General features: G+C 42.6%; 1 protein-coding gene across 2 annotated transcripts in view; it reads right to left on the bottom strand.

Annotated features, from left to right (window-relative positions):
• Positions 1-8,502, bottom strand: part of plod2 (procollagen-lysine, 2-oxoglutarate 5-dioxygenase 2) — a 33,474-nt gene extending 24,972 nt beyond the window's left edge. For both annotated transcript variants that reach the window (XM_027017777.2, XM_027017778.2), the window contains exon 1: positions 8,397-8,502. In XM_027017777.2, coding sequence (XP_026873578.2) covers positions 8,397-8,490 — 94 coding nt within the window. In that variant the 5' untranslated portion in view covers positions 8,491-8,502. The remainder of the gene's footprint in view (positions 1-8,396) is intronic.
• Positions 8,503-18,486: the final 9,984 nt, after the last annotated feature.

Raw genomic sequence — 18,486 nt, 5'->3', positions numbered from 1 at the left:
CCCACCATATGTAATTGTAACATTTAATAAACGTTTGGAGCTCATGTCTCAAACCTCCAGCCTCAAATCTCTGGTAGTATATCCAGTATTTGACTCTGCAAATGGAAAAAAAAAAAAACATATCCTGCTCTTGCAATCTCACAATCAGGCTAAACGCTTGGAATAAACTAGCATGTTCCCATTACACTGCTCATGTTACACTGTATTAGCATGCAAAGCATCTAGCCTCCAATGATGCTTGGTAGCATCTAAGAAATGGTACCACATTGAAAATGGTACCACATTGTTGAACAAGTAACAGTAAAAATCGCTATCTTACATGGAAGCTATAACCCTATGTTTTTACATTCAAACTAACAAAATACAATATTTAAATTTCTATCTAAAGTAATTTAATCACTTGATATATTATGGCTACTAGATATGAACATATATGATTACACAATTTTGGAAGTATCTTGGCACCTGACAGCCACCATAGATTCTACTATTTGCTTGGAAGGTTTGTCCTTCAAAGTAAGGGGTTTGTGTATGCAGGTAGACAGTATGAGTGACCAGGCAAAGATTAGATAATGAGAGAAAATGGTTTCTCATCACTGTGGCCAATTCAGTTCAGTTCAATTAAATTTGATTCAATTCTGTTCAGTTTTATTTATCTAGTGCTTTTTACTTCAGACATGATCACAAAGCAGCCTTACAGAAACCAGACTCAGAAGAAGAAACCCCTCCTCTTCTGGACAATACCAGATACTGGAATTTTATATATAATTTACAATTATAAACAGGGACACGCAGATCAAAGTTTCACCAGTGGGATAAACCAGTGGCTGATATTAAAAACCTGATAAAGTTAACACAGACTGTTGATGGTGCTAAGCATATGATGGATAATAGATCTAAGTATGGTGAGAGTATGGCGAGAGCATGGTTAGAGCATGGTGAGAGTATGATGGGAGTATGGTGAGAGCATGGTGAGCGTATGATTAGAGCATGGTGAGAGCATGGTTAGAGCATGGTGAGAGCATGACGAGAGTATGATTAGAGTATGGTGAGAGTATGGTGAGAGTATGGCGAGAGCATGGTGAGCGTATGATTAGAGTTTGGCGAGAGCATGGTTAGAGCATGGTGAGAGCATGGTGAAAGCATGGTGAGAGTATGGCGAGAGCATGGTGAGCATATGATTAGAGTATGGTGAGAGTATGGTGAGAGTATGGCGAGAGCATGGCGAGCGTATGATTAGAGTATGGTGAGAGTATGGTGAGAGCATGGCGAGAGCATGGTGAGAGCATGGTGAGAGCATGGTGAGCGTATGATTAGAGTATGGTGAGAGCATGGTGAGAGTATGGCGAGAGCATGGTGAGCGTATGATTAGAGTATGGTGAGAGTATAGTGAGAGCATGGCGAGAGTATGGTGAGAGCATGGCGAGAGCATGGTGAGAGCATGGTGAGCGTATGATTTGAGTATGGTGAGAGCATGGTGAGAGTATGGCGAGAGCATGGTGAGCGTATGATTAGAGTATGGTGAGAGCATGGTGAGAGCATGGCGAAAGTATGGTGAGCGTATGATTAGAGTACGGTGTGAGCATGGTGAGAGTATGGCGAGAGCATGGCGAGAGTATGATTAGAGTATGGTGAGAGCATGGCGAGAGTATGGTGAGAGTATGGTGAGAGCATGGCGAGAGTATGGTGAGAGCATGGTGAGAGCATGATGAGCGTATGATTAGAGTATGGTGAGAGCATGGCGAGAGCATGGCGAGAGTATGGTGAGAGCATGGCGAGAGTATGGCGAGAGCATGGTGAGAGCATGGTGAGCGTATGGTTAGAGTCTGATAAGAGTTTGGTAAGTGATCTCCATTAAATTTCAGTTCTTACTCTGCTTTATTTCCATCCACCATGCCCTGATCATAGCTGATACAGTTTATGAACCCCTAGGCCATGCTGTTATTTCTCTCCTCACAGATCCATGACCAAAGTCACAGCTTGGAGTGCAAGGGCTGAGTGATCTGTCTCTGAGTGATCAGAGCTGAGTGATCTGACCTGTTTCCTTGAAGCTAGGAGAACTGAACCGATACTTCACAGCCAAGTGCTGTCAATGTTCCAATAAACAAAACCTCAACACAAATTGTGAAACAATTTTATGTACATTCTAACTGCTAATAATATTATTATTAGCAGTTAGAATGCTAATAATAGCATTGGGGTTTAAGGCATGATGATTTTCCTGTGTGCCTTCTCCAACGCGCGGTTGGGTCCTTAGAGAATGTCGTCCATCTTACGGAGAAGTGATTCATGTTAATGGAGCCTGCAGATGGCATTTAATGCACTGCACCGTCATCATGAAGATTCTCCGGAGAAACATTCGACAGCAACGGCATCACAATCCAAACCGGTGTCTCTCCGCAAAGTGTCAAACCAACGTGGGAAGCGCTGGAATAGTTCAGGCAGGGCAGACGTGGGAGCACGGCACGATGTAGCTCCTAAAATGGCTGGAAGAATACAGCCTCAGACAGGCCTGCTGTATCACTACCCTCAGTACCAGCCTTCAAGGTCTGAGTTTCCTTCCCCCCGACACACTTGTGCTATACCAGGCTGTGTAAATGTTAGCACTGCAGGAGCTAGGCTCCCAGCACACAGCCCAGAGCCACAGAGAAAGAAGACTTCCATTCTCGGTCAGTGCCAGCATGCTCCAAACAGGAGGTGTTAATAAGCACATACACAGCGCAAATAAGCAGCACATTTAGAAAGATTAGTTCTGTATTTAACTCTTTTTTGTAAGATTAGTTTTACAAGATTATTTTGACATGTTCTAAAAATATGAAGGATTCTTATGAAATGAACATCTCTCATTCAAATTAAACGTTTTATTTCATTTATTAATTTATTCTTAAACAATTCCGTTTGCTTTAAGTTATTTTTTGCACAGTGGACCTTTTTTATTAAGACAAGAACTTACATGACCAATAGGAAAAAATTGCTTGCATGAGCCCATGTAACACACACACACACACACACACACACACACACACACACACACACACACACACACACACACACAGAGTGAGAGAGAGAGGGAGAAGGTTACACAGAAATGTTTTTTTATCTTTTCCCTCTACAACCCTGTTCAGCCACAGAATATTTCCCAGCACCTCAGCATATCTGTATTTGTTTGTACATGGCCTCAGTCCTAGCAGTACTCTTCCACACAACATCAATATTCCCACTCCCTGCAGTGGGGGGAGGGGTGCGATCTGACGTACTGAAGCTGTGATTTGGCTTGACGTGGGGAGGGTGTTACATGTGATTATGGTGCTTAAGTTTTATTGCTTAAGTTTTATGGTGTCATCACCTGTTACATCGCCTGCAGTAGAAATGGACAATAAGGCTCAGCCTTTCAGCAGAGTGAGACCATGTGTTTATTACCTACAGTCCAGAGGCACTTCGGTGTTCTAGGATGCAGCCTAAACACTATGTGACACTTTAAAATATTTATTTATTGGAGTTACTTACACGGCAGGCTTAAATGGTCATTTCATTTATTGCAGAGGTAATTAGAGGTGAAGTTGCTGAGACTGAGATCTTTAGAGACTGCACAGAGACTGCACAGGCACTGATGTGCTGTTTTTTAATCCTTCCTGATTTAATATATGAAATTGGAATTGTTTAGGCATGAGACCAAAATGAAATGACTGACCTGTGCAAATAAAACATTTCTCACCAGCGCCATTCAAGCTTAACTGCACTATGGAACCAAAATATTATTTCAAAAAACAAAAAAACAAAACACACACACACACACACACACACACACACACACACAGTGAATCATGCCTAATCCAGAAAACATTAGACTAAGCATAATGTCTGATGCATACTTGTTAGCAATTTCCTAACCCAGTAAACTGGAAAGGACACATAATGTCTGTGCCCTGCTAGGTTTGGCCTAGAGTTACTCGCTGTATTTCTTAAAGCATCTTTGGGGAAATGACTGCAGTCTCTGTCCTGAATCACACAGCTCATCTCATTAAACTCCACGTGTCTACGGCTGGAGTCTAGCAAAACACCCATCCAGACTGACTCCAAAACTGTGACAATATGATGCTAACACACTATAGCTCTCAGAGCCTAGAGGGTTCTGTTCCCTACTCACTTAATAAACAAAAACCATGCTCCACACACACACACACACACACACACACACACACACACACACACACACACACCCTGACCACACTCTATCCTGGCCTACCATTAGCAATACATTGAGAGAACACAAGGGGGAAAAAAAATATTTCAGAATAAAACTGGAAGAATCGCAATGCTCAGAGCACAAGTAGGTCTGTCTCCCTCACAACAACACTGAAACTTTACCTGGAGGAAGCTAGACACAGAGACATTCTTGCACACCTCCATGTCCTCGGAACATGCACCAAGGTAAGCCTGCCATGTGGTTCCACTCTGCACCCAGTAACCTAATTTGAGGCTATGTGCAGAATAAACCGGAGGAAACCGTTCCTGTGGCGATCACTGTCTGTCAGGTATTTTTTCAGCTGCCTTTGACCAAAATATAAGTGTGTTCTCCTGTGGGCTACAGGATGGATAAAACATACACCCCCTTACGCATAAAGCAGGAACCTTGTTGTGTGTCTGAAAGAGGAGGGTATTTCCAGTTACACATCTCCAGTACGGTCAAAAAGACCCTTGAGCAAAAAACACTACATGACATCATTTCCATCTGCCAGAGCTATAACGTATGAGTCTGTGCCCAGGAAAGCTGTCCTCAGGCCTAGGACACTCCAGAATCCCTTATTTATTTTTTCCCAGGATGGAAATGTGATTACACAGATCAAGGGGAAAGAAGAACAGAGACGGAGCCAGTCGGCGGATTGAGGTCATGGATTTTTCAGAGGTGGGATAATGATAATGATGGCAATTGCTGGTGGACCCTGTGTTACCCTGACCAATCATTTATTAGGAAAGAGGCCAGCGGGCCAGAGGCAACAGCATCAGCTTCTCGTGGTAAACAGAACTAGCTTCTATTATGAGCCACCAGAAGCCTGAACAAATCAGGTTAGAAGGCCAATATTGCAATATTACCAAGACTTACAGAATTTATAGCTTTTATTGCAATTGCTTTGCAATATTACAATGTCTTTTTAAAAATGGTTTGTTTATAGCAACTGCAATCTTGTATGCTATCACATTCTTTGGAAATGTCGATACAATGGACCTCTGCTGGTGTTCAGTTTCACTTTTATGTCTGTATGTTTTGGGCTGTACAAGGACCACACTAAAGTGGCCCTATAAACTCACTATCCATGCAAAATAACAGCAGTAGTTGAAGCAATATAAAGCAGCGATCCTTTCAGCTCTAAGTAGCTGTGTATGCTGTTGTAAGCAGAGGGCAGGTGAGGGCGAGAAGGCCCCAGCACACCGCTACATCGCCAGCTGTCGCCGTGCGATGTTTGGCTTGGGGCCACCTTGGAAATGGACGGCTCATTATCGCGCCACTCACAGTCATGCAAAGGTTTGCAGATAATGCAACAGAGACAACACACGGAGCCATGCTCTGCTGTGGCCATTTACACACATACATACGCGCGGGCTGTTTCAGGGACGCAGTGATCCATTAACGTGTTCCAAAAGGGCAATTGCTGGGTTGAGTGTGCCAGCTCCCACAGTTAGCTGCATAAAGCATATAATATGCTTTCGTTCCTCTGACATATAGACATTTGGTTTACTGCAGCTCTATAACCATAAATCCTGCAAAGCGCCAATCCTGCAGAGCTGTAAAGCCCGTGAAGCTGTCCCACACTAACTGGACGCCAGAGAGGTCTTGACAGATCAGTGTGCACAGAGAGCTTTGGCTTCAGCTGTGCACACATGGAGATCCAGTGCCATGGCCTGAGCTAAAACCTGCATGTTGACTGTGCTACCAGCCGAGATTTGACTGTGCTAACAGCTAAGTGTCAACTGTGCTAACAGCAGTATGGTGACTGTGCTAAAGCTAAGTGTTGGCTGTGTTAAGAACAGCGCCAACAGTGTCAACAGCTGAGTGCTTACTGTTCTAAAAGCAGTGTTGACTTTTTTGTTGTGTGCCACCAGCTGAGCGTCAACTTTACTAAAAGCAGTCATCTGTGCTAACACAGTTTTGGTTTTACAATAGACTGTTTCTTGCAATGTCAGCTGTGTCAACTGTGCTAATAGCTGAGTACTCATTATTTTAATAGCAGCTCGTCACCTGTGTTAACACCAGCATGTCACTTGTGCTAGAGAAATGTGTCGACTGTGCTAACACAAGAAGGTCAGCTGTGCTAAAAGCAATGTGTGGCCTATGCTAACACCAGTGAGACAACTGTTCTATTTCTTACAGCTGAGACTATGCTTACAGAAATGTGTCTCTGCTGACAACTGGGTTTTGACTGTGCTAACAGCAGCATGCTATTTCAACAGCACCTGTGCAACCCGCAAACAATGACAATGACAACAACAACACAAGTCTCAGTCTCTCTCTCTCTCTCTCTCCCTCCCTCTCTCTCTCTCTCTCTCTCCCTCCCTCTCTCTCTCTCTCTCTCTCCCCCTCTCTCTCTTTCTCTCTCTCTCTCTCTGTTTCACCCCTTTCTCTCTGTCTGTTACTGTTTTTTCCACAGTACAGCAACTCTCTTTCTTTAATCTCAAAATTACCCAGAATTCCCTCTACTGGATCTGGTATACTCTAAAACAGAACTGCCGTCTCCATTTTTGATTAGTATTTTATTGGTGAAGTTGAACAATTCCTAAGTTATCACATGATCTTTTTTCTAGTCTATGGGCACCAAAAATCACAATGACTTCATTGCGTTCATTTCGTGTGAATTTACCTAGGAAAATATAATGTACATTGGGGATAAGTAGACACATTTCATGTAGTTGTAAATGCAGTTGTAAATGTAAATGTTAAAGTAATTGTGAAACAAATTACATTTATGCAAATCCCCTCAGGTCTTTTCCCCGCCCCTCCTCTTTTTTCAACGTCAGTAATATGGAGAGCATGTACTGTGAATAAAAAAGCCTCCGTGTACCACACGTTAGAATAACTGGTTTTGCTAAGGTTGCTTAACACACACAATTAAAATGTATGTATATATATTTCAACCATGCAGTGTACAGTGTAAGGGGGACAAACACCCCCATATGTCTTCATCAGAGTTCAGCTACGTAAACCTCCACATTTGGAATACCATGTGGTGCACAGAACATTGGACTTGCACGATATATTGTTAGTTACCAAGTAAGTTAACTAAGTTTTCACCAAGAACCTCAAGAGTTCATCATGGCCATACACTGGGAGGCTGAAGACTGAAACATAAGACAACATTTATCGGTTTTAGTTGTAATTACACGGTTCTATCTGGCTTTCCAGAAAGCAAAATTGTTTGAAACCATCTTTAACATTTCACTTTTATTTCTTTATTTATCTGCCATTCACTTGCCTTAGGTCAGAGGTAGATTCTGGATTACTGATTTTCAGTTGAAGCACAGAACACCCTTCAAAACTAGAATGTGTAGAGCAAATGAAGAGTGATTTTCTCACATAAAACAACAAAACGACTATAGAGATTAACGCACGCGCCTACGTATAATAGCCATAAATCAGGCACCAAACTAGAAATCTTAAAGCCTCGCATGTTAAGATAACAGACGGATTGCGACAAAAATACATTTATGCGTTTAACTTTTAATAAGACAGCGGTTAATTTTGCACCTAAGTAGACTATTCTACTTCAAAAATGAGACTATTTTCTTCCATAATGAACTTCACAACCTGAAAGCCACTTTTGGGAAGAACATTATTCGTTTTAAGAGTAAAGCCCTGCAGTTCACAACTCCGCAGACTTTAACAACGTGTCCAGACCTACTGTTACATGAAATAACGACACGAAACCGCACGCTTTTTCAACCTGGTGTAACACACCCTAGTATTTTGACATCTGCGTTTTAGTCTGATACATACTGTAGGACACACGTCGCGAACCCCATAAAACATCTCAGAAGGAAAGAGATCTGTGAGGAAGGTCAGACGCAATAAAATTATACTGCTGAAAGTTTGTAGTACTTGTAGAGAAATACTGACGCGTACATGACGACACAGATAGGCGATTTAAAGACCCTTCTCTTAAAATTTAAATTCTATAAAAGCTTTTATTATTATTGTTATTATTATTATTGTTATTATTATTATTGTTGTTGTTATTGTTATTATTATTATTATTATTAGTAGTAGTATTTTGTTGTTGTTGTTGTTATTATTATTATTATTACAACGATTTAACGCCTGTACCGATCTGTATTTTATAAAACCAGTTTAACAACTTCACTGGGAGGCAAGTTAAACAGTGAAAAGTTACCGTGTTTCTTACCTGGTGGAATTTGATTCTGATTAACACCCAGGACATAATGGTCCCAATGCACCAGTATCAAGCAGAGAAGATGAGCCCACTGGAGGAACTCCATCGCCCGGGTCCGTAGTGGGGTGAGGGACCGGAGAAAGTACAGGAACAAGTCTACGCTGTGCTGCGTAAGTCTGTGGGAAATAGTCCTACAAATCGTTTACAACTTTGGAAGACCTGTTGTACCAACACAAAAAGACCGGCCGGTTAGAATAAATAGGCTACGTTTTTCTTTTTTTTTCTTTTTCTTTTTTTTCCAGGTAAGAGCGAGCGCAAAGCCGTGGTTCCCTAACGGTGGCGGGTGCCGGCTGCACTGCAGCTTCACTGCACAGCTCGTGGAAGGAGAGCCCGGGTGTCCCCCGTATGAGACCGCGATGGCAGGCGCGTACGTGTGATAGAACAAGTACGGCTGTGTGTTGGACCGAGCCCTCCGCGTGCCGCGCGCGCCCCCGCCCTTCCTCTCTCCGCCGAACGTCCCCTAACAAGACCCTCGAGGTCAGTCACTCAGACGGGGAAATAACGCACGTCAACGGTGCTTTAGTCGTTTTGTCATTCAAAAAATATGATTTTTTTTTTTAATTTAATGCCTGTTCTGTATTTTTCGTCTTTCATCTGTGACTAGACTTAAATCTACACTACCTTCTAATGCACTGTAATGAATCAGTGATTGGACAATACAGAGATTACACGTTTTTAATGTTGTTTCTGCTTTTTCGGGGGTGGTGAATAAAGGCTAGTAGTGTATGATATGGTTTTATACGGTTATTTCTATTTTACTAGACTTCATAACTTTGTTCTCCCAAAATACAGGGACAGCACTTCGACAGCTGTGACTCTTTGCATGTTTTACCCTGAAATAAAGTTGTAAGGTCTAGAACCCTTTGGAGTTATCTGGATTTTTGCATGGGTTTGCTGTAGTAAAGGCAGGTGATGTAATCCCTTCCCATAGCAGCTGTGCAGCTCCATCATGGTGTAGTGCACAAAAAGAGGGTTTTGTGTGTTTGTACGAAATCCAGCACATTCTGCAAATGATCATGCCCTCGTGCATTGAACTGTGACCCCAGGTTGTCGAGGATGTAGCGCTTTTTTCAGTGAACCATAAACAAAGGCGACCCGACTTGCTAAGAAACCCCATTAGCAGATGCTGGATGTTGTTTCGAACAGGATACATGTGCTGAACACTTGTTACATGTCACACACAGAAAGGATTTTAAACATCGGTTCATGCATGCTGAGTGCAGCACAAATATTCCACGTGGCTCATAAGGGTGGTGAAACACTTCCAATTGGTGTGCAAATGAAGCACCAGTGACTTTGAACCAGCAGAGAGGAACAAGTCATCCAACGTTCCCAAAGTTCCCATCTTTCAGTACACAAACCTTTTATTAATGCTACTGTGGTAACAGCAATGATCTCTGAGATATCATCCGCTGAGTGAGTTCTTTTGCAGCGCAGCTGCTCGGTGAGAAATGAGAGCACTCAGAGATCCTCTCTAAACCTTCTGCGTTTGCATTCCCTTCTGGTTTCGACAGTGAGGAGCAAACAGCATGCCGTTTGTCTCTCACATCTGTGTTTACTCAGTCAGGTGAGAGGGAGTACATGAACCATATATGTGCAAATCCCAGCCTGTGCTGGGAGGTTCATGTAAGCCTGAATTCCAGTCCTGCTGTAAAGAGGACAGACACTTAATAAAAGATTAAATGCACCATTTGTGTTTTGTTTGAATTTGTAGAAGAGATGTGCTAGAAAGGGTTGTGTTTATGGTTTTTTTTGGAAAGTGCTCAGTTCTGCCACATCGAGAGGATGTATTGATGAAGTATAAATATATTTACAAAGTGCATATTAAAAAGTCTGCTTAGGATTTTCAGAGTCTTTGTAAATCATAACGGTTTATGAAACAGAAATACTTAATATCAAGTCATCATATTATGTTTTTTTCAGAGCGATTACAGACTAAAAATTATTGGAAAAAGGAAAAATGTTATGGCCATTTCTACGATGGAAGTAAATGAGAACTATGATGTGGAATTGTTTTGTTATCCTGCTTATCCAGTCCAGAGTGGGAAAAGGGTGCTTTTGTGAGCAGTAACACTTACTAAGCTTCAACTCCTATTGAGTGTTGGGAGTTTTAGTCCAAGAGTTTCATTGAAATATATTATGGATAGTTAAACTTAAAGCAACATTATTCTTAACTTGCATATGGAAAACCTATTGGTCTCAGTAGTACTCGTGACAATCATAGTACTGTCTTGTAAAGAGTATGTTATATTCACCAGCTCAATAAAGTCACAGTGATGAAATTTCATCGATTAGCTTCTGATGTCTGTATTCAGTCTTGTTCATTGGAAATGACAAACACAGACTGGAGTTCGAAGCCACTCTAGGTCAGGAGACTGGTCTAATTCATAAATGAGCGAGGGCTATCCATTTCCACAGGCTTCCACAGGTCTTACAAGATGACAACACAAGATGCTGGGAAGCTGGTTACGAGATCCCTCTTGATCAAAATGCACAATGTATTTAGGCTGAACTGAACGGTGAATGGTTTCTCAATCACAGTAGTGACTTACCCATCCAAGATTCCAAGGTACTGTAAGACTGGTGGAATCTTTTCCATAATTGCTCCCTCAAAATAGCTTCCCCCCCTCTTTTTATTCCCAAACAGTCCCGTTGTGATCATGCCACTTTCCTTTAATTACAAGCCAGTGCCGAACGAGGACACTCCTGTCTCTTTCTGTCCATGCTACTGCGCATGTCTCCCAGATCTCCTCTGCTGGGCGTTGTCTGTCCCTGACCAAGGCCGTGCCTTCGTCCTGTGGTCATCCTGTTGGGGTGGGAGAGAATTACATAGGCCAAGATAACAGGCCAGGACTGGACCACTACAAGAAGAAAAATCTAATTTTCCTTTTCCTTTTCCAGAGTGCTGCATCCACAGACCTGGGGGACCAAGTCCTATTGTGAAGGTGCCTGAGATATGAATCATGCCAAGCCAAGCAGTACAGGGTGGCCTTTTCACACCTCGATAGTTTAAAATGTTTCAAACCATTCCTTTAAAGGAATGTCTGGAATTGTCTTAGCAGGACAATTTATAGTTTACATTTCCAGCAGATTAGCAAGGACGCAGGCCGGATGGTGCAAAGATGGCACTGTAGAATCCTGGAGTTGGCCACAACAAAGAATTCTCACTGCAACCACACACAGAGAGGCCACTTACAATAATACTCACTATGACCTGAAAATCAGACACTTGTAAAAAGACACAGCTATTTCTACACTTTGAGTTCCATCACCACCAACTTCAGGATCCAAAAATAAACTGAACCAGAAGACGCAGGAGCCACGCCTATCATGACCAACTGGGATGTCTGTTGCATAGTTGTCTATCAGTGATGAGTTTGTGTACTGGCCAGTGAGCATGAGAAAATGTAAGAACCAGCTCACATCAGCGACAGAACTGGAGCGTCCAGCTGGTGCCTTGACTTAAGATGTGTAGTCCTATCTAAGGTCCTATTTAGGGGTAATGGTGGCTGCGTAGTTAAGCAGCGTGACTTGTAATCAGAAGCTTGCCTGTTTTAGCCCCACCAATGCCAAGTTGTCACTGTCGGGCCCCTGAGCAGGACCCTCAACCCTCAATTACTCAAGCGGTGTTCAGACATAATTCATAAGTGCCCTTTTTGTCCCTTCGCTTTGGATTAAAATGTCAGTTAAAATGCCATAAATATAAATATAATACACTGGTCTAGCAATATGAATTCTCACTCTGGGTCTGGTGCAGTTAAGGATCATGTGTACTAAAATTAATTTTACATCTTTGTGAAAGAAAAGTGGGAACATTTGCAATAACCGGGCAGACATCCTGCGAGTTGAAATCATTCTGTATGGCCATAGAGTCTCTGAGCTAGCCTTATAGAGCCTGTACCATGCACTGCATACCTGTAATGTTTAGGCATGGGTATGCATGGGTGTTTGTAGAACACTGTCACAACATTACACATGGGAAATTGCACTATATTGGACTGTTCGCACTTGTGTAGCATGCTGTCTGTTGCACTGTTGTTTTGTGTTGCACCATGGTCCTGGAGGAACATTGTCTCGTTTTTGTTGTGTACTTGTGTATAGCTGAAATGACAATAAAACCTCTTTGAACTCTTTGAACATGGTCCAACCAGAAGACCCACATAATCAGTGTCTGTGGTGAACAGCATAGGACTCACTCCAAGTTTAACTGCTAGTCGACCATAGCTGGCACAGTGAGTTCAAAACCACATAATGTAAATGTGGGAGCCAGTTTGCACAACTCTGCTTACAGGAAATAAAGCAGTGAGCGTGTGTTTTCTGCACACAGCAGCACACAGACTATCGCTCTCTGTGACAGCTCCAGACTGTGTTATTTACACAAACCTCATAAATTTAGGGGAAAGTATACACACTGAGAACCTTCCCAGTGTAGAAAGCTGGAATACCACAAACAGTCATCACGGGCCTGTGGAGTTATTATCAGGCCTGGGGTGGAGAATGAAGAGAGGGAGAGAGAGAGAGAGAGAGAGAGAGAGAGAGAGAGAGAGAGAGAGAGTGAGAGATAGAGAGAGAGGGGAAAGAGAGAGAGAGGAGGGAGGGGAGAGAGAGAGAGAGAGAGAGGAGGCTTAGCACACCTTCACAGTCAGTGAACTTTATTTTGATTTGTTAGTAAACATACACTATTTTCCAAAACATTTAAAACTGCTCACAATATTTGTTAAGAAAATCTCGGTCTGTGACAATCTTATGCAAACTGCATTTTTCAGCCCTACTGTACTGTACTGTACTGTGTCCTCACAGTCCACACACGCCCATTCAAACTAAAACAATGACGCACAAGCATTGAGAAACGGCAGCGAGGAGGTGGGGATTCCTGGACCCTGTCATGGTGCATGGGAGAGTTAATGGTGATTAACGCGGCTTTCATTTCCTCGGATCAGATAACAGGAAGAGAAACAGCTGTACAAAAACAATGTATGCATAGGACAAGAATATAGCAGCGTTTTCATGAGCAGTATAAACAATCTTTTGCTTGGCTGAGAAAAAGCAAGAAATAAATGTGACATGTTCTTGAGAGATAAGAAATTTCACAAAGCATTTGCCTTGGAGGGTTTCCATGAGGTTCACTTTAAAACAGCAAAGCACCTTTTTTTTTTTTTTGGAAAAGGAGGAATTTGGAGTCATTTGGAAAGGGCTTCATAAATCCAGCTGAATTTGCTATGATCCCCAGGGTTAATTTCTGGGCAAGATGCACTGAATAAAATTTTTATCCCTTCCTTCCAGAATGGACCTCGGAAAAGTCAAATTTAATACTCGATCTATACTGCCTAATAAAGTGGAGCGAAGCTTCTTGTTTAGGAAGATCACTGCAGAAAAACTGGAAACATTGAAAGTACCACAGGTACAACTAAAGCTGATTTTTCCTCGAAGCTCACAGCTTAAACAAACATTTGCATGATTCAGTTTGTCTTCACACCTTAAGCACTCTTGCACTGTTCTGAAGACGAATGGTCTTTAAAACACTTGAAGTTCCTCGAGTCCTGTTGCTTGAAATTCCTCGAGTCCTGTTTCTTTCTTGCCTTTAATTTGGTTTTCCAGTCTCACTATAGAGCATATGTTTGCTTAAATATACAGTTATACAGAAAAAAAAGGTTGTAAATGAAACCAAATATATCCAAAATTGAGTTCCACATGAATAGATTCTAAAATGCAATCTTAATAGTATGACTAATATTCAATAAAAACTCAAAACTGAATAAAGACAAAGAATACACAATTTGTGTGACGGGGCAAGTAAGGTTAGATGCTCGTGGATGTAGAGTGATGGATTTATTGTATTCCAAGTTTGTGGTGGGTGAACAAGCCAGGGTCAAAACCAGGAAAGGCAAGACAGGGGTAATCCAAATCATTAAGGTAAACAGTCCCAGTCAAAAAAACAGACAGCAATCATAAACCAGGCAAACTATTCCAAAAAGAGGCAGGCAAAAATCAGAAGACAGAAGAGCATAAAAAACAAAACAGATACACAGGAGAGAAATCAAGAAAAGACCGCTCGGTATGCGCAGTAGATACTAATGGCAATACTTTGCAATACAGTTGAATGTAGAGAAACAGGTGACGTCAACATTCTGCTGATGAGGATCTGAAGGAATGTGTATGAATGGTTGAGTTGTTAGCCGGGTGATGAACAGCTTGTTGGGTGTTGTAGTGTGCTTGGGGTTCGGCCGACGTGACATTATGTAAACAACCTCTTGCAGACACATTCATTGGAGTAAATGGAGTCCAGCTCAGGTATCAACTCAGGTATCAGTTTGACCTGCTTTATCATATCAAAAATATGCTTGGTTTCCTTGGTTTCATGTGCAAAATAGTTTGATCAGAAAATCTCAGAAGAAAAGCTATTGTAGATCATGAGGCTGAAAAGATAAATGAGTGTTAAAGGAGATCTGTTATTCTAAAGGGTTTCTAAGGGGCTGAGTCTTCATCAATCTAGCTGGAAGAACAATTTTCCAGTACCATTGCTACTGTGCTTGGGAGTGCAGCTAGACACTAGCAAGGACTTGCTACAACCCAAAGATTCTGAAGGTGCCAGTTAAGTGTCCACATACAGCTCTGGAACTTGATCATATCTGTCTCCATGAGCCAAAATGCATTGAACTGAAAAGACTGTGTCAAGTTTGAAAAGAATACAGGGACTGATAGGGCAATGGTTGGTACAGGGACAGATGATAGGGACCAAAACAGAGCTAGGAATGGGAGACGGGAAAAGACGGAAAAGAAGGCCAACGAGAGATACGGAGTCACGGAGGTCTTGAGAGACTGGAAGGCCGACGAGACAGCCACAGGAGACTGGAAGGCAAACTGGGTGGCCACTGTGGAGAAAGTCATTCCAGGCAGCAATGAGCCAAGCAGGGGACACAAGATTGGGCGGTACATTCCACGCTGGGAATAGGAGGCTGGACGACGCCTTCCAAACTGGTAACAGGAGCCGAAGAGAAAGATACACCTGAGTGGTCCCTCAGGCCCGCAGACCTTCCCAGATGGAGTACAGGAAAGGCTTGTTGGGCCTTGTGAGGCAGCCACAGGGACACATAGCCGCCAACCCCAAAATAAAACAATCCTTGGAAGGCGCCTTTCGGAGGGCAGGAAAGCGGGCAGTGGTGCAGAAGCAGCCAGAACTGTGGGCAGGGGGGGAGAGGGACCTAAGACTTGCCCAGGCCTCTCTAGTAATGGCTCCCAGAGTCATCTGCCATGTGGTGCTGCTCAAAGCAGAACCAGCCCTGACTCAGGGCCCTTACCTGGGCTCCTGTCGCATGGGTCGTCCAACACTGGAATCACTGCATGGGACTTCCTGGAACAATGATGAGAAGACTTTGTTCTGTCAGCATCAGGGGACTTCAGGGCTACCTTGGGCTGCTTTAGTGAAGCAGCTAGAGTCTCGTCCTGCGAAACAGCCACGTACCAGTATGTCGCTCTCTCGCTGCGTCCTTCATGCGCTTGTCATTTCGTAAGGACGAGCAAATGGAGGCAGGGTGCGGATGTGGAGGAGAGTGTCTTTTGTGTATAGTGTAACGTTACAACATAGTGTAACGTTGAGTGGTAAGGAGGCGGACGCATATGCGGAGAAGAGCAAGATTTAATAGGGGAAAATCCAAAATCAGAGTCGTTTAGGCAGTCCAGGGTCATAGAGCCAACATGGAGAGTATGAGGAAACATGATTAAACAAAACCAACACACAAAAGTACACATGGGGAGCAGGCTAGAAACTAAGGCTAATAAACACAAAAACACATACCAAAATACATTCAAACAGTCCAAACATTCAAACAATGAAAGCATGAAACAACAAAACACACAAATTCAATAAGTCCAACAAAGTCAAACAAACAAGTCAAACCTCCAAACAAACAATGAACAGCCACGACCGAGGCACACAACAGGGTTTAAATACATGAACTCGAAACGAGGGACAGGTATACACAGTCGATGTGAGGACAAAACGAAACTATGGAATGGAACTAAACACAAGACATGGAAAACATGGAGCATGGAAGGGACTGATCGTGACACGTAGAATATAATACATGGAGCAAAATACATAGTACAGTGACAGGTAATGAGACACAGGGCTTAAATACACAAGATAACAAGGGCAAATGAGGAACTCTTAAAACCAGTAAGGGGCAAAAACAAGGGTTAGACCCAGAACACATCCAAAACAAACAAACAATTATTTCTCTGGTAAACTAGGAAGCAAGGGGAGAGGAAAGGTGACAGATTGTTTAATATTAATAAAGATATGGGATATAAAATGTGCGTTACTCATCAAATAAAGCTATTTATTTATGATTTAGATGAAGATTGGTTATTTCAGAAAAAAGTTAATGCAAAATCCAGATAACACCTGTAAAAGAGAAGAGAGCTCCCTGAAGACTTAAACAGATAACAAGGCATGGGTACCAGGAGCATGGGGTTTATTAGCAAAGAAAACCAAAACGGAAACTAGAGCAACTACTAAAAGAAACTAGGCAACGCTTTCAGCTGAGATTACATCTTGTGGACAGGGCATGTATTATTCTGATGACTAATGAAAAGCGTTTGGACCACAGACCTGTGGGAATGACTCAGACAGAAGAAACCAGGGACCGGTGAGAGTGATAACACTAAGAGATAACACCAAGGGGACTGTGATTGGTGGATGTAAAGGAAATGGTTTGGCTGGGTGCTGACCAATGCATGACAAAGGATTGTACTGTACACAAGGCCATCCAACATAACAATCCGATAAAAAGTGCTTTAAACGGTTCAGCTGTGAGGAATATCCAAACACCCTCCTTCATGCACATGACCTTTAGACATTTTAATGTGACCTGTATTGGGACTGGAAATTCTAAACCCAGCTACTGAATTCTCGACTTTAAACCAAAAAAAGAGCTTTGACTGTGAATCAGAATCCCAGAGTATTGCTGTGTGTGTCTAAATCATTCTGTTTTGTTTCAAACCCCTTTTGTTCACTTGCTGACTCAATGTGGACAGTAAATCCACGCCCCTTCCCAAAAAAAGAGAGAAAAAAGGCAGATCTTTCAAAGACTGAATAATTGCATCAGCCTCCCTTTCACACAGAATGTCTTTTTTTAGTGTCTATTTATTTTATGGAAAAGCATGTTAAAAACTATGGTAAAAACATGCCCCAGAAGCTTTGTGATGTCTTCCACACAGTCGAAACGGAAGTCAGCGGCCTGCTGCTATTTGTGCCTTACTGGCATTTAAACCCGAACTGAGGGCAGAACAACGGTGAGTCTCTGTTGAATCTGAACAGCCAAGAATTAGCAAACACTGTAGAGTCCATCTGAAACCCCACACTTTCTGGATTAGGCCCTGACCCCATGGAGGACAGCACACACAACGGTGCTCTGAATGTCTATGACTTTGTTTCAGTTTGACCCTTTAAACTCCAACAAAATGTTTTTTAAAAAATCATTTCCTTCAGTTCCAGTGATGCGCTGATACACTGACTTGAAAAACCTATATGAATGTATGTTTACTGTCATCTTTTCCACATCACTCAAAGTCCCTGAATGCTTGCTAGCTTCTGCTTTCTTCTCTCTCTCTCTCTCTCTCTCTCTCTCTCTCTCTCTCTCTCTCTCTCTCTCTCTCTCTCTCTCTCTCTCTCACTTCATTCAAGTCTCCTTCTTTTGACTTTGTGTACTTTGAAGCCTGCAGTCCACTAGATTAATTCCTTCTGCTTCTGTCCCTGTGGACTACAAAACCACTCTGCATGATTCCGAAGGATGGTGGTGGGTGTTGTGAGAGTACTGCACACCGCAAGCTCGGGCTCCGCACTCCAGCTCCTAGAAGTGGCCTGGACCACGCTGGATTTCTTCCACCGCCGGGAATGGAGCATTGAAAGAGTCCGTTTAATGAATTCTATTTTAAGGCCTGTTGTAAACGCCCCGAGTGGCGTTAGACAGAGGAGCGAAGGCATAGCGCCCTGGCGCCGGGTCTTCCACCTCTCTGGTGCCAATTAGGACCCTCACTGCTT

Source organism: Electrophorus electricus, chromosome 10 (genome assembly GCF_013358815.1).
Source record: "Electrophorus electricus isolate fEleEle1 chromosome 10, fEleEle1.pri, whole genome shotgun sequence".
NCBI lineage: Eukaryota > Metazoa > Chordata > Actinopteri > Gymnotiformes > Gymnotidae > Electrophorus > Electrophorus electricus.
Note: the sequence above shows the minus strand (reverse complement) of the source record. Positions and strands in the feature narration are given on the sequence as shown.